Below are 12,927 nucleotides of genomic sequence, written 5' to 3'. Positions count from 1 at the left end.
CAAACAAAAAACACACATCATATAGATACATTTTTTTAAAGAAAAAAATTTTGAATTAGCAATTAGCAGTTGAACTTTGATGCTGACATTATGCATGCACTAACTCCCACCATGTTTTAAAGTAGTTTTTAAAAAATAAGACTTCTGACAAACACCACTGTGATACAGAATAACCAGTAGTACAGTAGAAGAAAATAGTGCATGATAAAGCTCAGTTCATAAAGCTTCTAGTGAGTTTTTTTTCTTTTTTTTACCATGTGTCATACTAACTCACCAGGTGTGTTGGGTGGGAAAACAGGAAGTGATGATGGCCCATTGACTCCAGGAAGTAGGACTGGTGGGAGGCCAGATAACCCTGGGTAGCCTGAGGGTAGGCTGAGGCCATGAAGTGCATTATTATTGTCCACTGAAGTCTGTTGCTGCTGGCCAGGGAGGCCAAGTCCCTCACCGGCTTTCTTCATGCGGTCCAGCTCTTGCTGGGCCATGAGCTGACGGACAGTGGTTGGTGCTAGGTAGTCCTTTTCTCTATCCACCTGGTTTCCCATTGTTTCTTGCACTTTGGTGATGTGCTGTTTTGAAAAGATGTGGTCTCTGACAGACATCCGTGCAGTGTACTTTACACCACACAAAGTACACTCAGGCCTGGGTCCCTCTGGTGAGCCTTGACTTATCATGAATGGCTTTCCAATATTAATCTTGAATTTCTTTTCTTTAGCACGCGCATTCTGGAACCACACCTGAACAACACGTTTAGGGAGTCCAATCTCATTGCCTAGCATTTCACACTCTTGCATTGTAGGAGTGCGATAGTCACTAAAGCAGGCTTTGAGTACTTTAAGTTGCAGGTTACTCATCTGGGTCCTGAATCGTTTGTGCCCTGGCCTATCCCCAGCATTGCTGCCTTTCCCAGATTTGCTGAAGGGGTTACCTGCCCCAAAAGGACTAGGGGAACTAGGATCAGCTAGGCTTGATGATTCACTCCTGTCATTGTTTTCATCAAATTCATCATCTCTGGAGCTAAAATAAGAGTCACAGTCTTTTCCAGAGAAGCTGAGGGCAGGGCTCACCATGCTGAATTGGAACCTTTCATTGCCACTATCAGAATTTGGCATCAGGCCACTTTTGTTGTCACTTAGCTTGTCTCCTCCATTGGCAGTAAGGCTTTCAACCTCATTGTTATTATACTCATCTCCGGTTGTAGCATCGCTAATGGCTGTGTTAATTGATGATGTCTCATCAAAGTCCATCTTACTGAGATCATAAGATGAAACTTCTGCTGAATTAATATTAGGCCCTTCAGTTTCATCACAGTTTTCAGCTTTTAAGGATGAAGGGCTTAAGAAGTTTTTTACTTGCGCCTCGGATGGTTTGACTGGGGTTGAGGATGCAGTGGGTAGCTCATACTCATTTGGCTCAGTCTTGGTAGGCAGCTGTGGGTAGTCAAAGAAATTATACTTATTGGGGCTTTCACCTCTTTCATTGTCTTGATTCATCATTGGGCTTGGTGGCAAGCTAAAACCTGCCTGCTTAGCGTCATGCCAGTGTCTAGATCGTATGTGGCTATCTAGAGCAGATTTTGCTTTAAACAATGCTCTGCAAAAGGGGCATTTCTTGTGAGACTGGGAGGGCCCTATAGCCCTAAACTGCCCCTTTCTCTCTCGAGCGCGGGTGTTTTGGAACCAAACTTGCACAACTCTCTTTTTCAAGCCAACTTCCCGTGCAATATGGTCCAACATCTTCCTTGTTGGGTTAGAGTCAAGTAGGTATTTGTCATAAAGAATCTCCAATTGTTCTGGTGTGATGGTGGTTCTTAAACGCTTATCTCTGTGTTGCTCTTCACTACTGTTACCGCCATCTTTGTCATTGGCACTTTCTTCTTTGTCATCAAGTTTCCTCTTCATCGCCCCAGAGCCTGCAGCAGAAGCTAAGCCAGAGCTACTCTGAGATGGGATTTGGGAGAGACCTCCAGATAACAGCTGGCTAGCCATAAGGGGGTTGTTGGGGTCAAATATCATATAGGGCATATCAATGGGTCTTTCAAGGAATTGTGAGTGAAGAAATTGGTTCTGAGCAGCCAAGAAATGCATGTGTTGGTGCTCCTGCCACAACTCTAGAGTGGGGAATGCTATCTTACACTGATCACACTGGTACTGAAGCATCTGATGGGAAAGGCTATTTGTAAGTGAAGACAGTGCCAGGGAAAGTGGACTTGAGGGAACTGCAGCTGCCTGAGGCTGGGAATGGGGTCTTGACATTTGTGCCTGGGGGGCTTTTTGTGGAGGTGGCTGCGGTGTGCAAGCCTTAGATGGTCTTGGTTCTGGTAGTGACTTTATCACTGGTGAAGGGGCAGTCTCATTTTGTTTAACTTCAGTTTCAGGGGTCAAATCTGGCTTGGGGGAAATTTTGCCCATGGTAGTACGAGGAGAGGACATCACAGGGGAGCTTGAGCCAGAACTACTGGGAGTTCCTGTTTGGGAATGCTTAAGTATGTCTAAAGGTCCCTGGGTGATCTTAAATGGACCTTGCTCAGGAGAATCTGAATACTCCTCGCATTGGTTGTCGTCATTAACTTCCTCATCTTCATCCTTATAACACTGCTTTTTCTGGTGAGTGATAAGATCAAAGATGCGTGGGAACACAATGTTGCACTTCTTACATTGGTACTGCATGTTGCTGGTTCTGATGTATCGTTCATTAGTCAGCTCTTTTTTCTCACTGTCTTTAGAGTCTGCCTGGTTCTCATAGCTCTTTCGAGCTTTCTGGCGAGCATTCTGGAACCACACCACAATGACTCGTGATGGCAGGTTGAGCACAGTGGAGAGCTGCTCAATCTCATCATCTTTTGGATAGGCATTAGTGTCAAAGAAATCTTGAAGTACCCTTAACTGGTAATCAGTGAATCTGGTTCTGGAAGACCTCTTGTTCATCATTGAGTCTGCTCTGTGGTATTCCTGTGCACTTAGTTGGGGCTCCAATCGAATGTCTTCCAGTGTTGTAATGGGAGGAATACTGAAGTTGTAGGGAGAGTCTTTACTCCGCTGCCTTTCTTTGAAAAGGGTGTTACGGAACCAGTGCTTTATAACTTTTTGGGGCAGGCCAGACTTCTCTGACATCTCCTGAATTTGCTCTTCATTAGGAGAATTATTAATATCAAAGTTTGCACGAAGAATCTTGAGTTGGTCATCGGTGATGCGGGTGCGCGGTCTCTTAAATTGAGAGTGGCGGAGGAAGTTTGGATCAAGACCCAGCTGTTGTTGGCAGAGTTGTGTAAGGTCTGTGGACAGCGAATCCATAGTGGGCAGCTGGAGGGCCAGCTGAGGGGGTAGCCCTGGGTGCTGGACAGACTGCATCATTAGAGGCGGGAAAAGCGGCAGATCCAAGGGAACAGGTAGCTGCACTTGGGGTGGTGCAGGGGGGGCAGTAGGTGGTGGAGGTGGGGGCGGTGGCTGGGGCGTTTGTGTCTGGTGAGAGGGTTGGTGTGAACTCTGATGGGAAACAGGAACCGGTGAAGGTACTGGGGTTTGAGGCTTGGCCACAGACATGGCAGCAGGCTGAGGAGCTGTCACTGGGGTTGGAGCAGGAGGAGGTGGCGGAGGAGGAGGAGGAGGAGGTGGTGGCGGCGGTGGTGTCTCTGGTGAAGAAGGGTTTATTGGATAAAGTTTGTCATAAGCCTCTCTGTACTGCTGGGCAAACTTTTCAAGTTCCACATATGGGAAAAAGTGACTATGCACATGTTCTTGGTGGCTCTTGAGAATAAGCATGTTAGAGAAGAGCTTTCCACACATCCCACACTCAAGCTTATCAGTATTCATTTCTACTTGTTCAACTCCATCTTTGCTTTTCCTTTGGTTTTTTTGTCTGTTTTCATTGTACTGGATCACCAACTCGAATCCAAAATTCTCTAATAGTGCTTTTGCTGCATTACCTCTTGCTCCTGACACAATACGTGGAGGGGGAATCAGAGGCTCTGAAAACTTTGACTTTTTGGGTTCTTTGTTGTCCTTTCCTACATCATTCAATGCATCACCTCCATTTTCCATCTTCGCCCTGTTTTCCTGTTTTTCCAGGTGGTCCTCTGCATCTCTAGACATTTGTATTTCTGAAACTGAGACTGTGCTAGCTTCCATTTTTGCTTTCTGGTTCTGCAGTTGCTGGTTTTTTTGCTGCAGAATTTGTGACTGTGATTGAGAAGCCTGCTGCTGCTGTTGCTGTTGAACCTGTTGCTGGACTTGAGCCTGCTGTAACTGGTGCTGCTGTTGCATCTGCTGCTTCAGGTCTTCTAGAAATGATCCAGTAAGACCAGGCATTCCAAAAGCTGCAGCTGAGTGCAGCGCAAGTTCTGGGCTAAGGTTGAATTCTGCCCCAGGTATGTAAAATGGGAAGAGGAACTGCGGCTGTTGAAACTGCAGTAATGCTTCTGGGGTCATTGGAAAATGGGGGAGAAAAGCTGGATTGAGGAACTGAGGCTGGAAGAAAGCAGCCTGTTGCTGGAGTTCATGTTGAAGCTGCAGCTGCAGTTGGGCTGAGGACTGTGCTGATTGTTGGCTGCTTGCCTGTGCTGAAACATGGTCAGTAGTTGCTGCTTGTTTTGAGTTGTTACTGCTGTTAGGTTCTTTGGGTTCAACAGTGTTTTCTTTGTTAGAAGAAGGTGTACCACTTCTTGCAGCGTCTAAATTGCTTGCATTCCCTTGTGTGCTTGGGCCTGGACTTTTTGAAGATACTGGACCGCTAGTTCCAGAGATACTGCTGCTGCTGCTCATGTCATTTTTGGCTGTTCTTGCTTTGGTCTGATGTAGAACTGACCTCATGTGAATTTCAAGTGTTGAACTTTGGCTATATGCAACATTGCAAATATTGCATTTAAATGGTTTGTTGTCAATGCTGTTGCTTGGCTCTTGTGGAACTGGGCTTGATGCCTCTTGAAGGACCTTTTTCAATTTATGTAGGTGGGAAACTGAGTTATAGTGTACTAGTAGGATGTTCTTCTGGGTGAAGGACTCCTTACATACTGTGCACTTGTAAGGTCGAGAAGGGTCCAGAAATTTTTCCATTGTAAAATTGGGCCCCTTTCTAAATGGTAGGGTCCGTTTTGGTTCTGCTCCCATGTCATCTAGCAGGGAGCTACTGTCACTTCCTGTGGGGCTGGGCTTTTCTTCCTGGTCCATTTCATCATCTTTGTCCAAGTCATGTTCAAAGGCCTGAGCTTCCTCCAAGGCCCTGGCCTCACTCTCTGTGATATCTCCATTCAGTGGCAGATTGCCTATGAGTTGCTGCACCTCAGCCTCACTAAGTTCAGGGTGCCCATTTTCTAAATGCTTCCTGAGGGCCAGGAATGTCCTGAAGCTGCGCTGGCAAAGGCTGCACATAGTGGCTGCTCTGATGGCATGGTACTGAGAATGTATCTGAAGCTTCTGCATTGTTTTGAAGGCCAAACTGCAGTGGTTGCAACGATATTTGTAGACATGACGATCTGATACAGAGAGCTGTTGTTGCTGTTGCTGAAGTCTTTGGAGCTCACTGAGATGCTCCTGCAGATTATCAGGGGATTTGCTATCATGTCTTAATCCACTGGCTCTCTTCCAATCTGGGGCCTCTGAGGCCTCCTTTGGGGGCTTGAGTTCCTCACGCTGCAGGTCTAAATCATTCTTGTCTTGATTGGCCAGCTCATCCTTTGAAATGTTTCCTACGCATAGAAAATACAATGTAAGGTTCTCGTCAGTCAGTATTTTCTGACAAATATATAGAAAATTACACACTCAAGTTCTTCAGTGGACCTTTACCATCATCTGGGCAACAAATTAATGACAGAAAGAAAACAGTGTATGCTACATATTCTGCTCACCATGAGACTTTCCTGACCCATCTGTGAGAGAGGTAGAGGAATCCATTAACGACATACTTCTCTCTTGTTCAGTCTGGGGGTGCATTATATTATTTGGTGTTGCTGTTTCAGGTCCAACAACCTGCAAAGACCAAAGATTGTTATTATACCAATTTATAATCTGATATAGAAAGTGCAGAGGAAGCGTGCCAAATTGTTTCTTGTATTGAAATCAAAGCTTATTTTAGGGAAAGAATTTGCTTCTCTCGGTGGACAGTAACAACATTCAAGATTATGGGAGCATCTCAAGAGAGAACATTTAGCAACAACAACAAGTAACATCACAATTTCTTTTTGCTTTGAATGTGCAGTTTGCTCTCACACACACAGTCTAACAGACACACTCAAACAAATTGTATTTCTAGTCATTACTTCTACATACAGTCAGAATGAGCTTTTCCACACAATCGGGTGCCACGCTGTGAAGGTGAGTGAGATGTAGCTGCAGGTGGATTTTGTTGCTAAGGACATCCTGGCACAGTGGGCAGCGGATCACTGGCTGCATGGAATGCTGGGACATAACATGTAGCTGCATACGGTTGGCATCTTTACTGCTGTAGTTGCAGTACGGACACTGCTGAACCTAAAAAACAAGACAGCACAATAACTAGGTGGAGAAATAATGAAATGATTTTAAAGAAAAGGAAAATATTTTCCTTTAATTCAAGAGCAGAAGTTACTTATTACGCTCAATATACTTTAGTGGGTATCATTCTTGCACTGAACGGCCATTAAATTAGCCAGCCATCCGCCTCACTGGTCACACCTTACTTTTTAAAATTCCACTAAATCTGTCAAAACAAGAATTTTTGGTAATCCTCACTATCTGCCACCCGGCCCCCAGTTACCATGCCCAACTTGACCTAGAAAACATAAATCAACCATCTTTCATGTAATTTGTTTAAATCTTTTAAGTCGTGCCATTTTATTAGTAGAAAACAAGATTGGCCAGAATTTCTAATCAGGAGATTGCAGATGACAAAGGTGTGTACTCTCCTAAGCTATGCCTTGCCCTCATTACAGCGAGTACTCTGAGCATAGCTGCCTCCGTACCACCTGTCTTAATAGAATCCATTTCTGAAATGACTAAGTCTTCCTTCCTACCAGAACCAGACGAGCTAATACTTCATAATCTAATTTAAAAACACATATAATTTAAAGAGATGCAAAAAGGGGAAAAGAAGCAGGCAAGGAGTCCTAAGGCTAGTGCAGGTATTCCACTTAAGGACACAAAGGCCGGCCTATTGTGCTTGATGCTGAAAAGCTATGTCAGAGGGGGAATAGTAGGATGCATTTAACCCTTTGAATGAAAGCCGGCGCCAGGAATTGCTAAATGCTTGGCTTAACATTTCTGCTTCTTATAGTTAAGTATCTTCCATTAGCTCATCCCACAGTGACAGTGAAGGTTAGATTTCATTAGTGCTTATGAAGACAAACCTGCCTCAGTGGCTATTAGCTTTCTGTAGATCCAATGACAAAGTCCAACTAGTATATGGAATTTAAATAGCCATTTTGAATAGGTACATAGATAAGCACCATAACCTAGATGGATTTTCTTTAGCAAGGTGAACACAGTATACAGATCCGCAAACACTAAATGAGGAACAGATAAGAACAACACAGGTGACATTTTCTAACGCAACTGGGAGTTTCCTTTTAAAACCTCACAAACCTGGTCATTAGCTGAGGTCTTCCCTTCAGCAGACTTTGGCCTTTTAGGTGGGCTTTCCATTTGTCGATCTGGCAGGAGAGAATGTTTAACCATAGCATTCGGTCCGGTAACCTCTTTAGACACGGCATTCACTCCTAGCAGGTGGTGGTGAGACAAAGAGAAGAGGGGACAGAGAACGCAAAAGGTTAAAAGTGAATGGATTTCATCAACTAAATATTCAGTATTTATATTCCCAGCTTAAATGTCTGCATTTGTATATTTTAATATTCCAAATATTTATGATACACATATTTTTTAAACAGAAATACAACAATATTAATGGCAAACTTGTTTTTTTCCAAGGTTTTTGGAATACAGGAGAAGAATATTAAGTAGAGCATCTAATATATCCTGCATATTAAATGAGAAATGGATGTATTAATCTGTAACATGTGAAATATACGTGATAAAAATTGATAAAATTCTCACATCCCTCGCAATGGAATTGGATCATTTGTGAACATAACATAAATGTGTGGTTTGTTATGTTTGCTATCTTTTGTAACAATGAGCTGCCCCACTTTCACCTCTCCCATTCAGAATATGCACGATTTGAATGGACCAATAAAATCTAATTGTGACATTTTGTGGCTGTTTGGGATCATAAAACAATCATTAAATAATTACTGCTTTACAAATAACTGAATAACATCAACACATGTATTATGGGTGATGGCTTTAAAAAAAAAGAGTCTGACACCAGGACAACATTAGCATGGATACAAGCATGAAGAGTATTATTCACATTCACATATGCTGACGTGCCACTGCCCCGAGGACATGTAAAATAGGAAAAACTCGGGCAGGCTCATTATCACAGCACGACATACATTAAATGTTATGGTAATATTATACACTTCATTAGTTCATATACATTTCCCCAGCTGCCTCGACAACTCCTGTGTCTGTATAAGATGCTAAATTTTCAGGGCTTTGTCACGGCTGGTGGTACAGTACCAGCGCTACTTGTGTGTGTCTGTTTGTATGTGTGCGTGTAAGCGTGTGTGATGTTAACAGCAGGGCTCAGTGTGGAGAGATCAGCCTCTGGTTGTATTTAGTAAATGCTGCAGCCACTGATAAATCTTTCATTAGCCTCATCCTAAGATACAGGCCGTGCAGGCCCTGCTATACTCTGCCACTGCAATTTACCCACTCTGCACAACACAAAGACACAGCAACAGCAACTCTCCCTCCCTCCTTCCCTCCCTTTCCCTTGCTCTCTTCCTCCTCTCCCTAAGCTACCCCCCCACCCCTCCCCTCCTCCCGCTTCCCCTCCCTCGTCTGGTCACTCAAGGCAATATGTGAGCCTCACTCTTGCGAATCAACGCTTCACGCTAGATGCACAAATGGAAAAAAAGGGAAATCAAAGCACTGATACATGGAGAGGGGGCTAAAAAAAACATTTTGTATTTCATATTATTCTGTGGCTCGTGTTTGTATTGGGCGCATATCAATTCCTCCGGCCCGTTCATGCATTTTAATTCTGTTGCATTAAGTAGGCGTTCCACTTATTTTATTTGTAATCCCCTATATCTGGAGCCTGAAATATTGGCCTGTCAAGGAAAGTGACAAGAGAGAAGGAGGGAGGGAAGAAAGGAAGAAAGAGAGAAAGGGGAGAGTGAAGAAAAAAAACACACACACACACAAGGGCACAATGTGAATTTCCAAGAACATCCGAGAATTGCTCTGCAGCTCAGAAGAGCGAGGTAATCTCGTCTTCCACTGCTTGTGATGGCCCCTGCAGGGCTAGTGTGTGTGTGTCCGCGCGCGCGTGTGTCTATGTGCAAATATGCGTGTGTATTTTGTGCTTCATATCAGGCCTCTGACACTCCATTGGTCAGATCGGTGCAGGCTGGAAGCGCCCGTCATATCACCTGACCTTTCCCGAGTCCGTGCCCCGCCTCCTATATTTATTATAACCATTTCTAATTTCAACTTTCAATTTTTGCCTCCGTCTTCCAGTCAATTTGCAACTAAATTACATCCCTGAGAAAGGAGATGAGGCGATTGTCGGACGAGAGCCTGCAAACACATTTACAATGTGGAGGGTGTGGGGGTGGTGTGTGTGTGCGTGTGTGTGTGTGTGGTGGGGGGGGGGGGGGGGGGGGGATGTGCACACATCACCATTGATTACTGTCATGTTGAATGTAAATGCATGTCTGTGTGTGTGCAACTTGAAGATCAGTCCTTCTGTTTTGAATCCGTCTTTGACCCGCTGCTTTAATTAACACTTATGCTTATGCTCAAACTCATATGAAGAAAAACAGTTGGTTAACCCTGAATGAGAGAGGAGTTCTTTCTATGGCCACTTAGGAGCTTTCAATAGCAAGCTCTGCCAGTGAATAATAAACCTATTTTGAGGCATAGAATTGCATTCAAAATTGTAGAGTGTTTTCCAAGAATATAATTACCAGTAGGACAAATAAATACAATGGCAACCGCAATCCAAAAACTATCCATAAAACCACGAGAGGAAAATCTAAATATCCCTAAAACCTTGTTCTTAACAAGCCACATATTCTTGCAATGAATAATGCTTGGATAACTTAAGTAAATCAAGAGAAATAACAGGAGAGCACATGATTGAGAACAAGGGAGCATCAGAAGACTCTTCTCTCATTTTCTATTGTCTCTGAGTCTGCACCCCATACTTAATGACTGTCCTTTTTCCTTTTCCTCCCCTTTGTACTTTCTTCTCCCTTCTCCGGCTCTCCTCCATCCCCTCTTCCACATGTGGGTTCCAGCAGCTGCAGCCTATTGAAATGGAGGGGTAGAATAAACCTGAAATTGCCCCTTCAACCCCCTAACCCCCTTCCACCAATGACAAATGTCTGCATGGAGCAGGACCTGAGTTGATTAGATAAATCAAAAGGTGATTTATGACACTCAACCCCTTTTGCATTGCAGGGGGAGAGAGCGGTACACACACCACCCATCTTTATTTGCAACTGTCAGGGATGTTTAGGTAGCCACATACGCACACATACACTTCTATAGACGCAAGTGGACGCTCCAGTGGAGAGAGACACGGAGCAATGGGGTAAAAGGCAGAACAACGGGGAGAGGAGAGAACGAGAAAAAATGACAGAGAGGGACAGAGAAGCCCACGGCCTCGGGGTATTTTTGTCCCATATAGTTCCTCGAAAGGCAGGGGAACCAACAATGCCATTGTAGCTCTTGCTTTTTCTGGGGATCCATTTGGAATCCGCCCTTTTGCTTAAAAAAAGATAAGAGATTTTGTACAAAGCAGACTGACCAAGTGAGTTTTTCACACAAACTGTCCAAGTATGTCACTGAATCATCATCATGTCTTCAGGACTGACTATACGTAAAGTCGGCTGCATCATCGGGATCAAGTCGACAGTGAAATAAACCTGTTGTAACCATTTCCCCTGTTTTTTCCTCGTCTTCTATCTTCTTTTAACATGCTGCATCAATTCCATTGATGATTCCACTCCTGTCATTTCATTTAATCGAAATACAAAAAAGCCCAGCAAACACAGAGCGGAGAGCGGGGCGGTGGTGTGGGAGTGTGGGCTGGGTGGCTTGGATTTAGTATTCAATTTAGCTGTCTTGAGCCCTGGCAGACTGGCTAAGGTTACGGAGCAGTAAATCTAGGAAGGAGAGCTGGCCAAAGCGGGCCAGGGAGGGCTGGCCAGCATGATTTACTGGCCTACTGCTCTGAGGTTACACATTAGGCTGACCCCCGGTCACCTGATAACATTACAGCAACACACTCTGAACCCCAAACTCCCACTGAAGCACTCAGCAGGGCCCAGATCTTGCCGGAGGGAAGTACACAGAGAAGGAGGCTGGAAAAAGATTGAAATGGTGAGAGGCAGAGACATAGTCAGATGGAGAGAGAGTCAAAGAAAGAAAGGCTATTAAACAGCAGCTGTCTTGTAGTTTGTGTGTTTTTAATGACTAGCCTTCCCTTCTCTTCCATCTCCAGCTTGTGTTCTAATGAGAGATAAATATGAGCATGGCCTTGTCACATTTGACAAATTGTCGGAGACATTCAACAAGCTGTCATTACACAGAAAACACACATAGTGCATGCACAAAGGAAATGCTGCAGGCTTGTAATTAAACATGCTAATATCTTTAATATATTTTAATCTCATATAAGAGAGAGAGACAGAAAAGGAGCACAGCTATCCTCTCAAGTTGGGGGAAATTTGCAAGATGCATGCACATTAAAAAAACAGACACACACACACAAATATTCAGAATATAAACAAGCTAATATAGAATTATTTAACATGAGATCTTGTTTGCATGTGAATGCGTTTCGTTTCGCCCGTATCTTCACGATTCAAAATTGTGCACACAATAATACATAACATCTGACTGGAGGAACAATGAGTAATTTCTGTGCTAATTTGAAGCAGGTAGAGATCTGTAATTTCCTTAGGCTGCCTGACAGGCTCATTTCTATGCCGGGGCCTTTGTTTAGTTGATTATTTATAAGAAGTGGGCCCCTGAGCCATGGTGGCGACATGTGCCATCTACACAAACAGCATAAAGCTATCTGGAAGTAATCCACACTGAGGACATTTGCATGGAAAATGTAACGTGGATTATAATTAATCTGAAGTGACACGGGATTAAAACAAGACAATGTAAATGAAGAAAGGGAAACAGCTCTTTTCGCTGGTTCCTTGCCCCTCCCCCACCCTTTCACCTCTCTCTCTCTCTCTCTCTCGCTCCTTCCCTCTTCTCCTCTCTCTATCTATCTATCGGCCCCTCTTTGTTTAAAGACTCTTGGTCTTGGAGATGAAGTGCGCAAATACACTGCTCACTTGGTCCCACTGTAATCCCTTCCCTGGAGATACCATATGGACACACACACACACACACATAGATCTCAAGATTTAGGCCTGATGAAGGAAATGTTAAATCTGCCTACTTATAAAGAAATCAAAACAAACAGACAAAACAAAAACAAGGCCCCAGAATAACAGCCTGATAACACACCAGGATCCCCCCCCCCCCCCCCCCCAACAACACCACCAACCCCACTTTACATTTTCTGGCAATTGACTTTCTCAAGTCTCCTTTAAAGCAAATGCATAATAAAACACCAAAAAAAGCGCCACTAGCAATATTATATCTGCCTTCCTAGACAAACTAAAACCTTACCCCCAAGGCGACTCCTAGAACAAATTATTCATAAAAATTAAAAAAAAAAAAAAGGGAATACATTTCTGCTTTATTAAATAAGCTTCACTACACTCAAGAACGCTCGCATACGTAGGCACGCTTAAGAACACCGTGGGTTTCTTTCTTTTTCCCTTTTTTTTTTTTTGCATGTGTGCTCTGGTGTTAAATGGCG

At 43.8% G+C, this 12,927-nt stretch overlaps 1 protein-coding gene across 4 annotated transcripts in view; it reads right to left on the bottom strand.

Annotated features, from left to right (window-relative positions):
* The window catches only part of zfhx4 (zinc finger homeobox 4), a 93,742-nt gene that overhangs the window by 4,622 nt on the left and 76,193 nt on the right, over positions 1-12,927 (bottom strand). For all 4 annotated transcript variants that reach the window (XM_084939080.1, XM_084939079.1, XM_084939078.1 and 1 more), the window contains exons 8-11: positions 7,554-7,687; positions 6,264-6,464; positions 5,843-5,963; positions 275-5,683 (exon numbers count right to left, since the gene is read on the bottom strand). In XM_084939080.1, the coding sequence (XP_084795206.1) occupies positions 275-5,683; positions 5,843-5,963; positions 6,264-6,464; positions 7,554-7,687 (5,865 nt within the window). The remainder of the gene's footprint in view (positions 1-274; positions 5,684-5,842; positions 5,964-6,263; positions 6,465-7,553; positions 7,688-12,927) is intronic.

Source organism: Perissodus microlepis, chromosome 9 (genome assembly GCF_051167445.1).
Source record: "Perissodus microlepis isolate ML-2025 ecotype Zambia chromosome 9, ASM5116744v1, whole genome shotgun sequence".
NCBI classification, from domain to species: Eukaryota; Metazoa; Chordata; class Actinopteri; order Cichliformes; family Cichlidae; genus Perissodus; species Perissodus microlepis.
Note: the sequence above shows the minus strand (reverse complement) of the source record. Positions and strands in the feature narration are given on the sequence as shown.